This window comes from Simochromis diagramma, unplaced genomic scaffold (assembly GCF_900408965.1).
Source record: "Simochromis diagramma unplaced genomic scaffold, fSimDia1.1 OVJJ01000371.1, whole genome shotgun sequence".
Lineage (NCBI taxonomy): Eukaryota > Metazoa > Chordata > Actinopteri > Cichliformes > Cichlidae > Simochromis > Simochromis diagramma.
The window spans coordinates 1,071,362-1,092,075 of record NW_024386920.1 but is presented as its reverse complement, the minus strand read 5'-3'; the positions used below and the strand labels follow the sequence as shown (position 1 = coordinate 1,092,075).

General features: G+C 40.6%; 1 protein-coding gene across 14 annotated transcripts in view; it reads left to right on the top strand.

Moving 5' to 3' along the window:
• cacna1g (calcium channel, voltage-dependent, T type, alpha 1G subunit) overlaps window positions 1-20,714 on the top strand; it is a 309,568-nt gene that overhangs the window by 163,397 nt on the left and 125,457 nt on the right. For all 14 annotated transcript variants that reach the window (XM_040036706.1, XM_040036709.1, XM_040036705.1 and 11 more), the window contains exons 6-10: window positions 7,332-7,491; window positions 10,693-10,987; window positions 11,506-11,598; window positions 12,055-12,925; window positions 14,349-14,749. In XM_040036706.1, the coding sequence (XP_039892640.1) occupies window positions 7,332-7,491; window positions 10,693-10,987; window positions 11,506-11,598; window positions 12,055-12,925; window positions 14,349-14,749 (1,820 nt within the window). The remainder of the gene's footprint in view (window positions 1-7,331; window positions 7,492-10,692; window positions 10,988-11,505; window positions 11,599-12,054; window positions 12,926-14,348; window positions 14,750-20,714) is intronic.

The window sequence follows — 20,714 nt, the reverse complement described above, 5'->3', positions numbered from 1 at the left end:
AAGGGCAGCCCTGGCGGAGCCCATCACCCACCGGGAACGAGTCCGACTTATTGCCGGCAATGCGAACCAAGCTCTTGCAACGGTTGTATAGGGATCGTTGCTACGGGCTCATTGAAGTTATTGACCCTTTTTAGCTAATATCACTTATCAGTCTCAGTGCAAAATGTTCAGTTGTAACTACATTACCTTTTCATACCTGTCCTGCTATGATGGGAACTGTATGGACTTCTAAAAAGATGATTACATAAACTCTGCTGGAATAGGACAACACCATTTGGACAACCTACCTGCAAATCTGCAGGACAATGTAATTTGAAGTAGTTAAGTAAATAATTGTAATAATGTTTTTATTTGTGTGCGCATGTGTGTGCTTTACAAACATATTTCCACATGATGACTCTAAATGTAAATGAGGGCATTTCAAAATGAACATATTCAATTTTTGTTTTTAATATTATTGATATTTATCTTCCAGCATTTTTCAATATTGTAACCATTATACTTTCACACATTTATCCACTTCACAGATTCCCACGAAGGTCTGTTAAAATAATGATGATAACAAGTCTTGTGGGTGTGTAAGTCTGAGCTGTGTCAGTTATAGAAATCTCAGATGCAGATGTGTAGTACTGCTGCTCTGAATCACAGCATATGAAGCCCGTCATTGTCTGGACACTAATCCCAGCTGCTGTTGCTAACTCAGGCACAGCTAAGCAGCATCCTCACAGCTCAGCACATTACTCTCTGAGAGCGATCACATGAAGGAGTCGCTGCTTAATGTGCACTCTGTGTGTGTGTGTGTGTCTGCAATGACCAAACACAGGGAAACACGGGGGTAGATTTACCTTTTGACTCGGGTCTCTCAGAGCGTATGGGCCCTCACACCTCTGAATGAATCCGTATATTTTCAGGCAGTTCAGGCAGTCGTGATGAAGGTGTCTCCCACCAAAGGGCAAGTGGCTACAAATGGCCACAGGCAGTGAGTCATGCCTTCATTTTTACATAACTCCCTGCACTGGATCGCTTCCCTTGAATCATGACAGGATGTTTCTCTTGTAAACAGCCCTGCAGAGCCGTATTTAATAACTTGCACGATGAGTGGAGCATCGCAGATAATTTCTTTACGCCTCTCATCTTGCGCCGTGATGGTAAATGCTATTTATGCTGCTACCGCGTCCAGTGTGTAATGTGGCAGCTATTACACAAACGGAACCGTGCTTTTCAAGTACCATTCAAGTTTCCAGGCTTTCTCTGCTGTCACTTTTCAATTTTAGCTGGATTTCACAGCTCCTGGATTTTTCTCCAGTGTCTGCGAAACACGCAAGTTATCCTGCAAATGTTCAGCACTGTCACTCATTCTCTTGTGCCTTACCTTTGCTCCTCTCCTCCCTTCATCTCTCCCCCTGCCTCTCTTGACGGGCTGTGGTTCATTTTGTTCTCCAGATCTGAGAAAGTCCGCAAACTCCTTCTTGGATTTCCTCCCATCTGTCAACACGGAAAAAAAAAAAAAAATCTGTCAGTGTGCACCCGATTAAACAAAAAAAAACTGAAACGAAAAACAAACTCAGAGCTGAAGATATGAAAAGTTTCTGATGCAGTTTGCTGTGTCAGTCTCAGATGGCGCAGTCGTCTAAACATGAAAAGGATGAAATTTCGCCAACTTTAAAACAGGAATGGTAAATGCATGCACTTTCACTCCAGACCAGAGGAGATTTTAGTGGATATGGACACAAGCAAAGACTTTACTGTGTATTCTGACAGTGGATCTCCTCCAAATCACACTTTAAAGTATTCCTGATATATGTATATTTAAAAAAAGAACCATGAAGATGTCAAGGGAAACCCACTTTGATTCATTAGTTTGTTTTTCATTTCATCTCATATTTCCATTTTTTTTTTTTGCTCCTAACACAACTGATGGGATTTTAACTTGGAAATTGCTCATTTTTTCTGATTACCCTTTAATATTTTGAAGTAGAGCCCAACTGATTTCTCAGCAGAGAAATATTCTAAGTTTCTCAATATTATAGCTTAATGTTAGCTGTTTGCCAATATACTGGTATCCACATTCATCACAGCTAATAATGACGAATTTCAAAAGTAAAGCAGAGATGGAAGAAACACCCTTCAATCATGCTGTAAGTGTTGATGTTGACTAGTTTATCTGCTAGAGGAAAGTTTGGAAGTTTTGGAATGGCACAAACATAACAACCAGATCTGAGCAGAGTCAGGCAGAGTGTAAACAAGTAATGTGTTGCCTTGTAAACTGCATTGTCGTAGTATGTTATTAAGGACCCATAAATAACATCACATGATAGAACTGACAACCTGTCCAGGGTGTATCCCGCCTCTCACCCTCTGGTAGCTGGGATAGACTCCTGACAGCCTTCTCATCTCACTCGTCTGGTTCAGATTAAAACTTTAGGTTTCAGGATCTTTACAAGTATTTCAAGCGAGCAGAGAAATTTGGAGAGTTCTTTGTGTTATTGCTGGGTTTTTACCTCACAATATAAAGCGCCTTGAGGCAACTGTTGTTGTTGTTTGGCACTGTATAGATAAAATTTGAAATCAACTAACTGAATTATTTTGCTTTGATTTTTTTTTATCTGTATGGTCAGTTCTTAATGGTAAAACACTGCAGTTTTTTAAAGGAGGGAGATTCTTACATACCTAAAATTCACTATGAAAATATCACTGGCCCAAATTTTAAATGAGTTTGCTGAAATGTTGACATTTTATTAATTCATTACTTATTAAAGAACAAGATGGTTCATCATCCTGAAATGTCCTGAAAACTGGCACTAGTCTTTAAAAATTATAAAATGTTCTTACATGCATATACAGGGAGTGCAGAATTATTAGGCAAGTTGTATTTTTGAGGAATAATTTTATTATTGAACAACAACCATGTTCTCAATGAACCCAAAAAACTCATTAATATCAAAGCTGAATGTTTCTGGAAGTAGTTTTTAGTTTGTTTTTAGTTTTAGCTATTTTAGGGGGATATCTGTGTGTGCAGGTGACTATTACTGTGCATAATTATTAGGCAACTTAACAAAAAACAAATATATACCCATTTCAATTATTTATTTTTTACCAGTGAAACCAATATAACATCTCCACATTCACAAATATACATTTCTGACATTCAAAAACAAAACAAAAACAAATCAGCGACCAATATAGCCACCTTTCTTTGCAAGGACACTCAAAAGCCTGCCATCCATGGATTCTGTCAGTGTTTTGATCTGTTCACCATCAACATTGCGTGCAGCAGCAACCACAGCCTCCCAGACACTGTTCAGAGAGGTGTACTGTTTCCCCTCCTTGTAAATCTCACATTTGATGATGGACCACAGGTTCTCAATGGGGTTCAGATCAGGTGAACAAGGTGGCCATGTCATTAGTTTTTCTTCTTTTATACCCTTTCTTGCCAGCCACGCTGTGGAGTACTTGGACGCGTGTGATGGAGCATTGTCCTGCATGAAAATCATGTTTTTCTTGAAGGATGCAGACTTCTTCCTGTACCACTGCTTGAAGAAGGTGTCTTCCAGAAACTGGCAGCAGGACTGGGAGTTGAGCTTGACTCCATCCTCAACCCGAAAAGGCCCCACAAGCTCATCTTTGATGATACCAGCCCAAACCAGTACTCCACCTCCACCTTGCTGGCGTCTGAGTCGGACTGGAGCTCTCTGCCCTTTACCAATCCATCCACGGGCCCATCCATCTGGCCCATCAAGACTCACTCTCATTTCATCAGTCCATAAAACCTTAGAAAAATCAGTCTTGAGATATTTCTTGGCCCAGTCTTGATGTTTCAGCTTGTGTGTCTTGTTCAGTGGTGGTCGTCATTCAGCCTTTCTTACCTTGGCCATGTCTCTGAGTATTGCACACCTTGTGCTTTTGGGCACTCCAGTGATGTTGCAGCTCTGAAATATGGCCAAACTGGTGGCAAGTGGCATCTTGGCGGCTGCACGCTTGACTTTTCTCAGTTCATGGGCAGTTATTTTGCGCCTTGGTTTTTCCACACGCTTCTTGCGACCCTGTTGACTATTTTGAATGAAACGCTTGATTGTTCGATGATCACGCTTCAGAAGCTTTGCAATTTTGAGACTGCTGCATCCCTCTGCAAGATATCTCACTATTTTTGACTTTTCTGAGCCTGTCAAGTCCTTCTTTTGACCCATTTTGCCAAAGGAAAGGACGTTGCCTAATAATTATGCACACCTGATACAGGGTGTTGATGTCATTAGACCACACCCCTTCTCATTACAGAGATGCACATCACCTAATATGCTTAATTGGTAGTAGGCTTTCGAGCTTATACAGCTTGGAGTAAGACAACATGCATGAAGAGGATGATGTGGACAAAATACTCATTTGCCTAATAATTCTGCACTCCCTGTATTTGGGGTTTTAAATACTTTTAGAATTGTAGACCAAAATAATGCTATTTTAATTTCTGTGCACATTTAGATCACACAATGCAGCTGCATCCATGCCGTTTTGGATCAGACAACACTATAATCCACAGTCCAATTTACAAGGTGGCAATAATGTGCCAAAACTGATATAAAGCCAGCAGGACGCTATGCTGCTACCAGGAGGCTGAGTCAAATCCAAAATAAAATATTTGTGGTCATACGCAGGTGGCAAGTCAGTTTAGACAACAAGGCATGTGTGAAAACGAATACATGACAAAACCAAAGTACAATGCACAGGAAAAAAGGAAGATTATGTACAGTTTGAATGAGGTATGGAAACTTTGGCTAGAAATGAATATTCTGATAATGACAAAGGGAAACTACAGCATTGTATACTTGAGAGAGTAAATAACTGATGGGATGCTGGTGTGGCCTGAAATTGAGGCAACATTAAAAAAGCACAAAGTGGAATCAAGCATTTGCACAAAACACAAAGTGATTAAACACAAAACTGTAATGGGAAATCTATCTATCTATCTATCTATCTATCTATCTATCTATCTATCTACCTACCTACCTACCTACCTACCTACCTACCTACCTACCAACCAACCAACCTTGGTACAATTTCATTCAAAATGATACCAAAATGTTTTTAAAAGTCTTAAAATTAGCATGTTTTTACAGGGCGTCTATAAGCAAACAAATTGTAACATTTTCTTTTATCAAATCCACACCTGCCCTTTTGAAAGTATCCCCCAAATAAACTAATGAGCTCAGTGCCTTGGTTTCTTTTAATGGGACCAGATAACCCTTTGATTTCATATATCTCGTTTTCCCACCCTCTGCCTATTTGGTGCCCTTTCCATTGACTCAGTGTCCTTCCCTTCTGCCCTCTGTTTCTCAGTGCCATCAAATGAGCTCTGCCATTGCAATGGCAGGCTTCGATTCGGCCTGTCCAATTACCCAGAAAACCCCTGATCAGGAAAATGATCCTCATTATTAACGCCTGACTCAAAAAAACAGCCAGAGAAGGAGAGAGAGAGATAGCGAGATGGGCAGGCAGAGGTGGAACTAAAGACACAGAGGGGGAAAAGGGGAAACCAAAGCAGTGTGATGGGGAATAGAGATTACACATTGGCAAAAACAAGAGAGAACTGAACAAGGTTAGGTAAGATAGATTAACAGATGGTTGGATAGTATACAGCTAGTGAGAAAATCAATGTGAAAATCAAATCAAAATCTGAGGGACAGTGCCAGAGTTAGCAGAGGGAGTGTGTAGGCGGTAGGAAGTGTGTGTGTTGTCAGAAACTTGAGGGAACACTGTCCAGAGCAGACAGATTTAGAGATGTACTGTATGAAAGGCAATAAAGCAGGTCTTTTACTGTGGCTTTAATTCAGAACAAACTGTAGGAGTCCTGCTGGTACTTTCACAGACTGCTAACTACTTCCGCTTGACTCAGGACCGTTGTGTCTTCTCCAAATATATTTTTAAACATTATTTTAAAAGGGTGTTGCTAAGCACACCAACACAGTGAAATGACAGGTTTCTAGTAACTACTAAGCATTTATGCCGTCCGGGGCTCTGACTGGGATGTCACTTTGGATTTTTGCTACACCAGTGTCATCGTGGACAGTTATAGCACTTACAGTACTTTTCAGCAGCAGAAACTTTGACATATTTCACTGATGATCAATACATGCTGTTGGTTTGCACCACTTCTAAATAGCATCTCGCTAAATTTGGAAAGACATTGTCACTGTCACATTGGCAATCTGGTGTTGGACCAATTAGGGCTTACTGTAGTGTGTATACACTATATATTAGTGTTTATAATGCCTAGTTAGTGTTTTATTAACAATCATCGGATACTACTGTGAAAAGAAGTTGTGTTCGAGTTGTACTGTGGGCCATGTAGTGATTAGATTCTGTCAAAAAAGCAAACATAAACAATGTGTGGAATAAAAAGGCAGTAGCTAGCTATGTGTCAAACTGCATGATGTTAATTTCGTTGAGCATAGAGTCAGTTCAGGCAGAACAAGATCAATCTGGCTCTGCTGATACCTTTCTATGGAAACTCTAACAAGAGTTATTGGCTGCTTTAGCTTGCCCAACATTGCTGTACATCTGCAAGCCTCTTTGCAACCCACCTCCATCCCAGTTCTTTATGTTTTTCAAAAATGTGGAAAAAGCCTAAAAACTAAAACAAAAGCTATCGGTCCTGTCAGTGCAACATGCCATTTATAAGTCATTATTAGCAGTGCTTTATATATTAAAAAAATGGATGGGCAAAATTAAATTCTGCTATACATGGCGGTCTACAGTTGTTCATTTCAATTTCCTAAAAACCTTTTTTACTGGCGAAAAATTTCATCCTGAGAAACTGACACACTAATTCATTTCTGTTTGTCAAGGGCCCCATATTGTTTACGAGTGACCCACAGCACTGTACTTCGTCTCCTAAAATGAATGACCGTGTTTTGACAGTCCTTTAATAAGCCCTGTTTTGGTAGTATAAAACATAAAGCGCAGAGCGGCTATATTTACTAGATTATGACATGTAACAGGCTGTTATTTCTGTGATTCATCATTTTTGTTTCATTTTCATTAAACTGAAAAAAGCTACTTCGGCATCTGCTGGAAAGTGTGTCATTTCATCAGATGAATAAAACACAAAATTTTGCACTTGTCCCTGCAGGTCTGTTAAAACACGTAGATGCAACATTTAGTGTGAATGGTACTTGTTTGACTAGGATATATGCAGCGATGAAAAACGTTCTGCAGTGCCTCTTTAACTGAAAGTGCTTGGATTCTCCATTCAAACAGACCTGATCCACACAATGCAGCTATATGGATCTACTGTGTGTTGCACAGATGTTTGACCTTTGCTTTGTCTCTTCTCTCAGGTATGCGTATCCTTGTGACCCTGCTGCTGGACACCTTGCCTATGCTAGGTAATGTACTGCTGCTGTGCTTCTTCGTCTTCTTCATATTTGGCATAGTGGGCGTCCAGCTGTGGTCTGGCCTGCTCAGAAACCGCTGCTTCGTCAAAGACAACTTCTCCTTGTGAGTACCATGCTTTCCATCTCTACTGTATTCATGTATGCATTGTCTATATTCAATTCAGTTCTATTTAATTCAGTTAAATTTCATTTATATAGCACAAAATCACAACAACGGTTCTCTCAAGGTGTTCGACACATTTGGTGCTTTCTTGTCCAAATTCCATTCAATGCAATTGTATTTATATAGTGCCAAATCACAGCAACAGTCGCCTAAAGGCATTTTGTGTTGTTAAGGAAAAGACCCTATAATAATGCAGAGAAAACCAACAATCAAACAATTCCTGTATGGAGAACAATACCACAACCTGAATTAGATTTTACTTTACCTTCAGTGCCAAATAAGCCCTTTTAGCTAGCTAAAAATGCCCTCATCAATGGTAATGATATATCCTCCTTCTACAGGCTGAAAATTGTTCAACTACATGCAAAGATGAGACTATAGTGAGAACAAGAAGTGTAACTAATTGACTGCTAGTAGACTTTATGCAGCCACACTTGCATTAGCACAATTAAGAATTTAAACCACCAACTCTTATTATGCAAATGTCACAGTAGTAGTATAATTCATTGTTAAAAAATGAATAGTTTTGACCCAGACAAATAGCCAAGCTTTCTATTAAATCTTTAATAGACAGATCTCATTTTTCAATCTGCAAAATTAACATCAATAGACACTAAAATATTTAATATGAATATTTTAAATTGTTCGAAACAAATCGTAAACGATACAGATTAATAATCAGTTATTTACAGGTTAATAATGGATATTTATACTCAACAAGAAAGAGCTATCAGTCGTCAGTATTCCCAACCTCTTATCCGTCTAGATTTGTAGAGAATGGAAGAAATGAGGTGAGTGTTGCTGATTTAAACCCTGTGGTTCATGTTAACCACTTTCTCTCAATAATTTAAAGGTCCACAAGCTGGAAGGATTTCTTTATGTATTTATTATTTTTCTTGAAAAGTGATGCTATTGCTGCAGCATAATTCTGCAGGAGATCGAAGCCAATCTGAGGAGTGAACTTTGACTGAGCACCCTAAACTAGGTCAAAAGGTCTGTGATCACAGAGTCTCATCACATTGATGAATGGGATAGACAAGCCTGGGAATAATGAGAAAGACGTCATGTGAACCAGGCGTATAGAACATGGAAACCAATGACTTATTCATATTCCCTGTATCTTCCTGCCCTCATCGTTCCCCCTCGATGTATAACTCCTCACAGCTATAATTGAAGTTCATGCATAATGGCTTTGCTATGCAGGCATTTTTTCCCTCTGTCTCTTTCTCGTTTTCTCATCATCATTGTCAATTTTTAGACATTCCTCTCGTACCTTGAAAATCATTATCATTGTAATAGAAAAATGGCACCTAAGCCGAGTCATTTTTTTAATGTCCAAAGTCATAAACATAACTGTTTTAATGCTTGCATCCATTTCTCTTGAACACATATCCCTGATACATATTTTAGTGCTTCGGCACAGGCTGTTAGCTTGGTTGACAGTAACTCTTTATTAGTCTGATCGAGACTATTGAAGTGGACCCGTGCGTCATGTCAGGGTGTGATAAATCGACCGAACAACATACTGAGCTCATCAGAGCAATAAGTGCTCCTGTAGATCATCCCAAAGTGGGAAACAGATTCTAAGAATATATAAATAAGAGAGTGTGGATAAGTGGATATGTAGTCACACAAAACATGTGATGCTACAGTGCAATTAATAAAACTAAATGTGTGTTGACAGACGAGCCAGATACTACAGAGTCACCAGACACACACCAGTTATTCCAGACAGGCGAGTGTTCTGCAACAGATATGCCAAGATGTGTTATAGTAGGCAAATTCTCTTGTATATCCAACTCATCCAGTGCACACTGGGTTTTCCCTGGGTATTTGGCCCTGGATATTTCAAACACAATTAAAGCTAGCTTCACTGATTATTTACTCCAATCTGTTTGCACGAGTGTTAATCAGTGGAATCAGCTGCTGTAGTGTTTGCATGGATTTAAAACCTGCAGACTTTGGGATTTTGAAGTTGATCCACTTAAAATTGTGCCGGGTTTATAATAAAGTCTAAAAGGAACACCATTAGGAAAATTAAAAATGTCCCGCCAATTATGACAATAAATGCAGGCTGCAGTTGAATACATGTGAAAAAGACTATTCCCTGAGGAAAGACATCTCTGGACTCTTTTTTTGTCTTGGAAACATTCAAGGTCACATATTTAACCTGAGATATTTCGTCAGGCTGTTTTTGCAACATGCAGCTGCTCAAATTTATGCATTACTTTTAAAATGATAATTCTTTCGGAATCATTTATAATTTATATATATCTTATTTGCCTCACTTTTTGAGGTCCAGTCATTTAGTATGAGATTTTCTAACTTTTGAAAGAAGAAAAAAACATGGTTTTACTCTTATTAATAAAAATATTTGCATTTTTGACTAAAATATATGATTCTTTCTAATTGCAGTACTTTTGTAGTATTGTTTCTTCAACCCTATATGTCTGTCTATTTTATATATGATCGACCTGTCTTATCTTTTATTAGATTTAGTGTTAAGTTCAGATAAATGAATAATATTGGGTAACTTTAACATTCATGTAGACGCTGATGCTGACAGCCTTGACACAGATTCATTAAATTATTACACTTTATTGATTTTTTTCAGAGTGAATATAACCCAACTCAGAGTGTAATTTAAACACATAATTGTAATTTAATTACACTGCACTGGGAAATACATTTCAATACAGTCGATAATACAATAGTCTTTCTGAAACTGAGTTTATGGAAGCAATTCCTCCAGTGTTATTCTCCTTAATGCTGTGTGCCAACACTTCTAAATTTGGACAAAACTGGGATTATTGTACTCGGCCCTCTTAGAAACATGGCATCTGACCAGGTACTTACTCTCGATGGCATTACTTTAGCCTGCATATAGAAGTTTAACCAACATTAGTGATTATTAAAATATGCTCTCTTGTCTTTCCCTTCATTCCCAACTGGTTGCACCAGATAGCTGCAGCTCCCTGACCCTGATTCTGGATTGTTTAATTGCTGGGGTTTTGTTGGGGTCTGTCTGATGTTGCGGGGTCTTTTGGCCAACTCACTGCCATTTTAATTTAGTCCTGATTTTTCTGTGAGTTAATGCAATCTGAAGTCCATACTAATATTTCCCCTTCTTCCTCATGCAAGCCCTCTGTCTTTGGAGCTGGGAAAGTACTACCACACTGAAAACGACGACGAGAACCCCTTCATCTGCTCTCAACCCAGAGACAACGGCATGAGGGACTGTAGCTCGATTCCCAAGCTGTATGAGGAGGGGGGCCTGGAGTGCACCCTGGATATTGACTCGTATAACAGCACTGACAACACCACCTGCGTCAACTGGAACCAGTATTATACCAACTGCTCTGCTGGTCTGATCAACCCCTTCAAGGGAGCCATCAACTTTGATAACATCTGCTATGCTTGGATCGCCATCTTTCAGGTAGGACAAATGGTCGGATTTGAAGATGCCAAAATAGTTTTTCTGCAGTGGCAACATACAGTACAATTTGGCCCATGCACAATCCTGTAATCCAAAATGGAGATGAAGAGGGAGAAATGGAGCCTAATTACCCCTGGGCTAGTCTATCAGAGAAAGAGGGCTTAGAGGATTAGCAGGTCACCAACATCGCACAATCAGACTGCAGCTTATTTTTTCCACACCATTTCTTTGCTATCTTCACATCATCTGAATAACATTTTGTTGGAGTATTCAGTCATAGTTGTCTTGCTGGGGGGCAGGTATTTTTAGAGAGCCAGACTGAAGATGTTCAACCTGCATGGGGTAAAACAAACAACATAAATGTTGGAGGATTACTCTTATGCTGAGTCCTGGTTTTTATAGCACTGGGAAATATGTCCTCTTTCAATTTCTATTTTTAAATTCCATTCTTTATTTGGTTTCTTCTTTCAATTTTTTTTTATGTTTGTATGTACTTAACTCCTGGTGTTCATTTTTAGGTGATTACCCTGGAAGGCTGGGTGGACATCATGTACTTTGTGATGGATGCTCACTCCTTCTACAACTTCATCTACTTCATCTTGCTCATCATTGTAAGTATATCTGCACACGACTGAAGAAGAGGGTCAACTGGGGGTGTGAGCATCCACCGATCATGTGTGAATGTAGGCTGTACACAAGATGGACATAAGTACTGTGATATGACCCAATGGTTTAAGCCTCAATATTAAAATTTTTGCAGCTGCTAGCATATTTGGACAAGAGGGTGGGGTGCTAAGATATTAGCTAATGGTTACCAAGCTTGGTAATCTCTATCCACAAACTGTACAAGTGTAGACAGATGCTAAGTAACATAGTATGTAACATAACTGAAAAAGCCCCAACAGCATAACATTAAGTAGAGGTCCAGCTGAATTATTCTGATTAGCAGAGCTAATTGCTAATGCTAACAACTACCTGGGTCAACACATCTTTCAAACAACGTTCTCTCTGTAGTCTTCATTCTTCAGACCTCAGTAACAATATCATCTCTCTTTCTTTCCCCTTAGATTGGCTCGTTCTTCATGATCAACCTGTGCCTGGTGGTCATTGCCACTCAGTTCTCAGAGACCAAGCAGAGGGAGAGCCAGCTGATGAAGGAACAACGAGTGCGCTTCATGTCCAACGCCAGCACTCTGGCATCCCTATCCGAGCCAGGCTCCTGCTATGACGAGCTCCTCAAGTACTTGGTTCACATCATCCGCAAGGGGGCCAAGCAAGTGGCCCATATCTGCAGGCTCTTGGCCCGTCGTGCTGGGCTCCACATTGCTGCCTCGCCCCCAGCCACAGATATCCAACGCAGCCACAGCCAGAGGAGAAGGAGAAAGACCTCCAGGCAGGGGTCTGTGTCAGTTCACCACATAATGCATCATCATCACCAGCACCACCACCACTACCATCTAGGGAATGGTAGTGTGAGGGGAGGAGGGAGCACCAGATGTTTGGATAGTAGGGAGGCAGAAGGTGGGGCTCATAACAACAACAACGGGGGAACTCTCATAGCAAACACTGGAAGTGGGCATCTTGCCGTGGCGCTACCCTCTTCAGTGACAGCAGCAACTTCTGATATGAACCTTGCGATTTTGTCCAGTCCTGCTGCTGATTCATCCTCAGTTTGCAGCATTTTCAACACCAACTCTGGAATTGCTCCAGGCTTCTTCTCCTTGGCTCCGGCTCCCAAGTCCAGGGCCATTAAGAGGAACTCTGTGCCCTTTGCTGCTCCAGGGCCTAAGAACTACCCCACCCTTCAAGCTCGGGCTCTGGCCGAGTCTAGAAGAGGGAGCATTGCAGCTAGCACCCTGACGAACATCAACCTTAATATTCCACCAATGCCCCAGGACAGAAGGCCATCGAGTCTGGTAGACCCGCTCAGTCCAACAGGTAAACACACAATGAGGCAGCAGATGCAGATACATTTTTGTGTGTTAGCTGAGCTAAATAGGAGAAAAAAATAGAATATCCACATATTTAGATTTACTTGAGTGACCTACCCTGATATATGACTGGCTTATTAATTTTCCAATTAATTTACTCGTGGATAATCTTCTCACTCTTATTTTGACAGTTTAGTTACTGCTAACTGCCTAACCCTGGTGCTTCATGTGTTTTCCCTACAACCTGGCTCACTGGACAGGTTGCTATTGTGGCGGTCTGTGATGCCACTCAGCTGATATCCACAGAGAGTTGATATGATCCCAAGGTCTCACACGGTTGAACTAAACCATCATGTTTTGCAGCTGGTAAATGGTAGCCCTTCTGCTCTGCACCCTCTGAGTTCGGCATGGCTGCACACAAACCAGTTGTCGACGTGCAGGTTGTATTTAGAGAGGCCATCCTGTTTGCAGTGGTCCTCCAGACCAGAACAAAGTCTACAATTGCCAGCTGTAGGCCATGATAGTGAAGTTGGAGTATGTCTGGCTATGGATAAGATCCCTTTTGGGGTAGCAGCTGAACGATTTGGAGGACAACAGTAACCTGGCCGGGGAGCCAGCTGGCAGAGAAAACATGAAAGGCCAGGACTAGCAAGCAAGTGAACAAAATAAGAGTCAGGGAATGGTCCAACAGTAAATCGATCACAGATGACATTGTTTTCTCAGACAGATAGAAAGAATTCAAAATATGCTAAAATTAATCATCACCTACTGTAGTTGGGGTGCCATTCATATACCTGGAAAGCCTGCCCGAGAAGACTCATTGTGTGGGAAACGCTGCTATCTCATTTACTCAGCCCATGCTAATTTCCATATTGGTGTTGAAGGAAATGATGTAACACACCAGTGGTTGTGTTCCTTTAACTGCAATCACGTATTTGGCGCTGTGCAGTATTGATTTGTTCTGACTAAGCCTCGAGCTACAACACTGTCCAGAAAGAGATTTTTGCTCTTTTCATGACAAGCAGATAGAGTGCTAATTAGAGTCAATAAATGTTAATGCCTCATGTCCAGCCAACTTTTTTTGCCTCTTGGTCAACTTTTAAAAAATGGCTTAGGCCAAACAAAAGTCAGTTAAGGTCTCTTCGGGTTGTACAGGTGGTGGAAAAAGGCTGGCTAGCGGCCAGAGAATCTGTAGAGACGAGGCATTAGTCATACAACAGACACACTGCCCATCACCGTCAAACACACTTTTCCTGGCACAAACGCAACTGTCTAAAAATGCTCCCATTCACAACCGATCTCTTTCATTGGATCTGACAATTTGTCCAAACCACTTCATTTAAGTAATTTATCAAAATCATGCTGATTCCACCGCAGTACCCTTCTCTCTGCCTCAGCTTCTCCATCTGACCTTTTTTACTCCATTGCAGCCCAGCTCTCCTGCCAGCTGTCAGCCCGTGACCTCAGCACCACCAGCAGCGCCATGGACACGGCCGCTTTGACACTAGACCCTGAGAGCTGCCCCTACTGCGCCAAGGCCCTGGCCAACGAATCGGAGGGCGGGACCGAGGGCAACGAGACACCTGGAGACTCAGACAGTGATGGGGTATACGAGTTCACTCAGGACCTCCACCACAGGGACAGAAGAGACAGCCGGCAGCCCAAAAAGAAGCACCGGAGGCTGGGGAAAACGGCCGCCAAGGTTGTTCACTTCTGGAGGCTGGTGTGCGACACTTTCCGGAAGATCGTAGACAGCAAGTACTTTGGCCGAGGGATTATGATTGCGATTCTGATCAATACTCTGAGCATGGGAATCGAGTACCATGAGCAGGTTAGTTAATGTGTTTTTCTCTTCAACAAAAGGATGTGCAGTTGCCGTGCTGTGATATTCAAATGCCTTGAAAAATTTCTCTGTGGAAATGTGAAGTATCCTGATGCATATAGTCACGCAGATAGAGAACGATTGTAGGAAAGTATTAGTTTGACTTGTACATCCTCTGTGTGTGTGTGTGTCATTCTGTGCGATTTTGCAAGCAACACCGCTCCCACAGGCCCAACTGGAATTCCTGATGTCTCTCTCTGGTCTCATTTGTTTACATGAGCATAATTACAGCCATGTGAGAGAGAAAACGGAAAGAGACAGAGTGAGAGAGGGAGGAAAGTAAAGGGGTGATTTAACGGGTAGGGAAGGCCCAGCAACATCTGACGTCAGATGTTCTCACTCTTTCCCTCTCAATCTGCTGTTTGGTTGTTTTTATCCCTGCGCTGCTGTCTCTTTGACCCAATTCACACCTGATATTCACATGCAACATGCGCTAGCGATAGCTAGTCTGGATTACGAATAATGGATGCTAATGTAAGGTGTAAATACATCCAACATGCTCGGAAGACCACATCTGGATATGGTCTGACATTCAGTATGATCAGATGTTGCCCAGGTGTGAATCCAGTCTGTTTTAAGTTTCTGTGAGGAAAAACAAAGGATATCTGCTGAACGCAATGAGTGGTCACACTGAGCTTAGTCATTCTATCTTAAGATGTCTGTTAATTAAGTTACAGTCAATCTTTTCATTGTCAAATATGCAGCACATAAAGTGCTTTGTGACAGCTCCAACCAACTGTGTGTATTTATATTAATGCAGTTGTACTGCAGACTTTTATTGGCATTGATACTGTTGTGTCTATTAGTAATGATGTAACTGATCCTCTTTTTCTGTGTCATTATAACATTTGATCTTTTGCAGATGATTTCTCTGAGTGGAGTCTATTGATTTCTGTTGAGGTTACAGAGTTTAAAAGAGGTATCAGGAAAATGCTTATACTGGTTCTTTGTACTGGCCCAGTGCATCCTGAAAGTATTCACAGAGCCTCACTTGTTCCACATTTTGTCATGCTGCAGCCTTATTCCAAAATGGATTCAGCTCATTTTTCACCTCAAATTTCCCATAATGACAAAGCAAAAAATTATATTAAAAATATATAACATGTACTTAAGTATTCACAGCCTTTGCTGTGACACTCAAAAGTGAGCTCAGGTGCATCCTGTTTCCACTGATCATCTGTCAGATGTTTCTACAACTTGATTGGCGTCCACCTATGGTAAAGTCAGTTGATTGGTTATGATTTGGTAAAGCACACACCTGTCTATATAAGATCCCATTGTTGACCAAGCCATGAAGTCCAAGGAATTGTCCGTTAGACCTCTGAGACAGGATTGTAACGAGGCACGGATCTGGGAAAGGGTACAGAAAAATTTCTGCAGCATTGGCGGTCCAAATGAGCGCAGTGGCCTCCATTATCAGTTAAATGGAAGAAGTTTGGAACCACCAGGAGTCTTCCAGGAGCTGACCACCCAGCCAATCTAAGCAATTGAAGTAGAAGGGCCTTAGTCAGGGAGGTGACCAAGAACCCAATGGTCACTCTCACAGAGCTCCAGTGTTGCTCCGTGGAGAGAAAAGAACCTTACAGTGCGACAACCATTTCTGCACTACTCTACCTGCGTGGTTAAATCCCTTGAGTTAGTTGCTCTTTTTCTACTTAAATGAGTTATTGTTAAGTGGCTTAACAAACAAAATAGCATTTCACTAGCTGGGCCCACGTCCTCATTTTAGGTTTGACAGCATTTTAGTAGGTAAAGGTGAATGCTTGGACATGAATTGAGCTGCGGTTTGGAGAAGGCCTCGAAGGGGACTGGCGACGGCTCCTGGGCCTGGCAGATCCCCATGTACTAAATAGGAGTGAAGAAGTTAAAGAATTGAGAACAAGGAGGGAGGGAGGGTGGGGCACGTAAACGAGAATGAACAGTTTGCAGAACTGGGGGGAACCTATATAGATGACAACAGGAAGGAGCGCGTTTGGAGGCGTGGTCCCGCTCCTGAAATTCCAATACATAATCTCCAATTAAAGCAAAATATAAAGACATGAGAGGTTGCTCAAGACTTCTATCATCTATGTTTTGATATTTTTTGCCTTACCAAAGCTTTACTAATAAACACATTTTATCCGCCTAATATTAAAGTTCATTAAAAAAGAAATTTAATTAAAATACAAAAACACAAAGTGTTGCATACACTGAGTACAGCTTTATTATTTTCATATACATACACACACACAAACTGTACTCTTTATATATGAGAGAAAAAAACACCTTCTGTACAAACTGGTTTCTGATCATTTGCATGACTAAATATTATGCCAGTAATTTGCATTGCTTTCACTACAGTTTCTCTAGTGTTGAGAATTTAAACTCCTGCTATAATTAGAAGTAATTTCCAGGGTCAACAACTGTGTCATGTTTATTTTCCAAGCAAATTCCCCCAAAATTAAAGATTGGTAGCTTCATGAATCTCATTAAACATCTGTTTCCATTCTTCGTCAGTTATTTTTGTTGCCAACTCCATACAGGCACTGAATACATTTCAAAAGGTATTTGGCAAAGCAAAATGCTAGTCCTGGATATTAGTTGCATTAGCGTTCATGATTTACAATTCAATTTCTACTAAAATGGGAAAAAAAGTTGTCTTGTGGTGTCTTTTTTCCTCCTCTGATGTTCTCATGAGTATTTTTTTTATAGAGGACATAAAGAAGTTTGCCAAGTGCAGCTTTCAGGTTTGGGGTATGTATTGTGTTTGAGGCTATTGTGTTGGGTTATGTTTTTGGCACGTGCGGTTTTGGTGTAAAGTTATATAACACTAGGGACACAAGTATTGTGTGTGTGGGTGTGTAGTAGGAGATTGAAGCCTAGCCAGGTTTTAGGGGGTTACTTTCGGTCACTGACCCAGTGCCTATAAACATATCCAGATGTCAGAGACACACACACACACACACACACAGAGGAAGTTTTATAGCTTTCTAGTTTCTACTTTCCCTTCATCGTTTTTTTTCCTCCTGACTTTTCCTCTCGTGCTCTTGCTCATAGCTTTTTTTTTCTAATTCTGGTTGTACTGCTTCCTCTTTTCTTCCTCCTCTGTAGACCTATTAGCCTCCATCAACCTCTTTTTGCTTTTTCACTTTTTGCTCGCTTTTGTTCACCTCCACCTCTTTTATTTCCTTTCTTCTCTGTTCTGCGTCAGCTTCTCCCCTGCCTTTTTTTTTGTCCTCTTCAACCTTTTCACTTCTTTCTCAAGTGCTCTTTTCTAGTTTGGGTAACATGGATCCCTCCAGTCTCCAGACAGGCAGCTGAAGACTTTAGTGAGACGCTTCATTGATTGTAAGCCCATCGACATCCAATAGCCACAAAGATCACTAAGCCTCCTTTTCCTCTGTAACTCTGTCCATATGGAGGAGAGGCTGCCTTTCAATTTCCATACATCCTCCAGCCAAGTTTCCTCCTGGAGTTTTGAGTGTGTACATCATGCTGCCATTTTTCCTGTTAAAACTAGTTTGACGGGCAGAAAGTCTCCTGAATTTTCACCTACTGTGCTTAGTACTGCGTAAGTTCATATTTTGTCTATTAAATTTTGGAGGAAGATGAAGCATTTTCATGAGGTTGAACAAATCAATCTGTAGTGCAAAAGCTAAAAGACAATATTTCTGATTATTTAATTTCTCGTCATGTGGAGGCAGTTAAACAAAATCATAAATATCCTCATCAAATGTTGCTGGTTTGTCTAAACTGCAATAAACACCTTCAGATTATATCCTGTAACAACTCTGGAGTCAGCATGATGTGAAATTTATTAGAAAGTAAAAAAATAAAGTGTTTTAAGTTAATTTAAAACATATCCACACTGAAATGTTTCATTTCATTTAGAAACATCCTGTCTCGGAGTGATGCTGAAACATTAGTTTATGCATTTATTACCTTTAGGCTGGACTTTTGGATTTCATTTTTACCGGGTTGTCCCAGAAACTATTTTTCTACTTTTAAGGTTAGCCTTCAAATTTTGTTTTTGATAAAGCTTATAGGTAGGGCTGGATGAGGTGACCTTAAATCTTCCCTCTGTAGGTTAGATGTCCAATGATGCAATGAGTGTTTGTTCTTCACCCGCCTCTTTTCACACTCGATGTTCTTACACACGACTCTGCATTTAATCATTAGTTATTATTAATCTCTGGCTCTCTTTCACAGCATGTATTTTGTCCAGTCTTCCTCTCCTCACTCCTAACCGGTCACGGCAGTTGGCTGCTCCTCCCTGAGCCTGGTTCTGCCGAAGGTTTTTCCTGTTAAAAGGGAGTTTTTCCTTCACACTGTTACCAAGTGCTTGCTCTTAAGGGGGTGATCTGATTGTTGGGTTTTTTCTCTGTATTATTGTAGGGCATTTACCTTACAAGATAACATGCTTTGTGTCTAACAGAGTTATGGATTGTCTTGCATTATCCTTGAAGCTCATGAGCTTTAGTGGCAGTTGGGAAGCTGAACTATTGAAATGGGATGCAGTTGTCTCACTGAGCTGTCATGAGCTGTATATTCATAATTGGGATGTCAGCATCTTTGGATGATCAAATAGAGCTTGGGCATTATTAGCTATACCAGTTGGATTAGCTCATGCATGGGAAACTTTAGAGAAAACAGAACTACAGATGATAAACCGTGTACCAGGAAGGATCTTTCTCATGGAGGTTTATGGGTCTGTACTCCATGTCGATGCAAGTGCCCTAATCTTGTTGTTGTTTTAGTGGCCAGCATGGCTGACCACTGGTTTAAAAAAAGATTTAGGAACGCTTATAGGAAAACGTTGACCATTGTTTAACCAATCAGTAAGCAGTCCTCAGTCTCACACTCAGATCCACCCATTAAATTGCTTATTGTGTTTCACTTCAAAAGAAGCTTTCGAGATGGTGACTCCAAAAAGGCCTTTCACCATCAGCAGGTGAAGTCATAGTGGCTGCCTCCATCTTTAATGCAGTTCATGTTTAAGAAACAGTCAAGTGATGCCATTAGAGGAACTGCACTTTTTGACATTTATATATTGGCTTCTTTTTCAACCACAGTGGCTGCTTCACCTTGTTATTTTTCTCTTCACAAACAAAAATAAATAAGTAAAATTACTGAAACGCTGACTCAGCCACTAACACATCATCATTGCTTCTCAATAATATTTCTTTTTACATCCTGTTGACATTCAAACACATTTGTTATTTTATGTTGTTGTTGTTGTGGTTTGCTGTCTGTATATTTATTATTATACTTTTTTTTTTCAAAATGAGGATAATTCTGCCGTGTGTGTGTGTATTACGTATTTCTCAATCATGTGTAAGTCATTGTGGATTAGCCATGTGATTGATTGGTGACCTGTCCAGGGTGTATTCTGCTTCCCACCCTATGACAGCTGCAGTAGGTTTCAATTCCCCCAGTGACCCCAAGTTGGATAAGTGGATAAGGATGGATAATTGTGGTTGATTTGCATTCTTCACCTTGTTTGCAGAAAAACTCAGCAGGAGGGGCGAAAACCACAATGTCCTCAAAGCTTTCCAAGATCTAGATTTTTATATGAATCATTTCAAGTGTTTGTTTCCAAGTCTGACCGAAAGTAAACAGAGAAATTTGGAGATTTGATAAATATTGGTGTCCTGGAGACGGCGTTTCACCTTCTCAAAGTCTGGGAAACAAATGGGAAAGCAAAAATTGAGGTTGGCTAGGATGAATGCTCCACTCTCCATATGGTAAGAATAAGCTTTTCCAATGAGTAAATAGCTGTTTTATTAGCTGGATATTTAATTAGCTACAACCGCTTCCGCACGGACGTGTTCTAAACATGAAAGTATCTACTGAAATTGGCTGATGAACAGAAATCCCAAGAGCAGAGATTAAAATAGCCTTTCCCGGTGGGAATTTCTGTATTTACTTTTGGTTA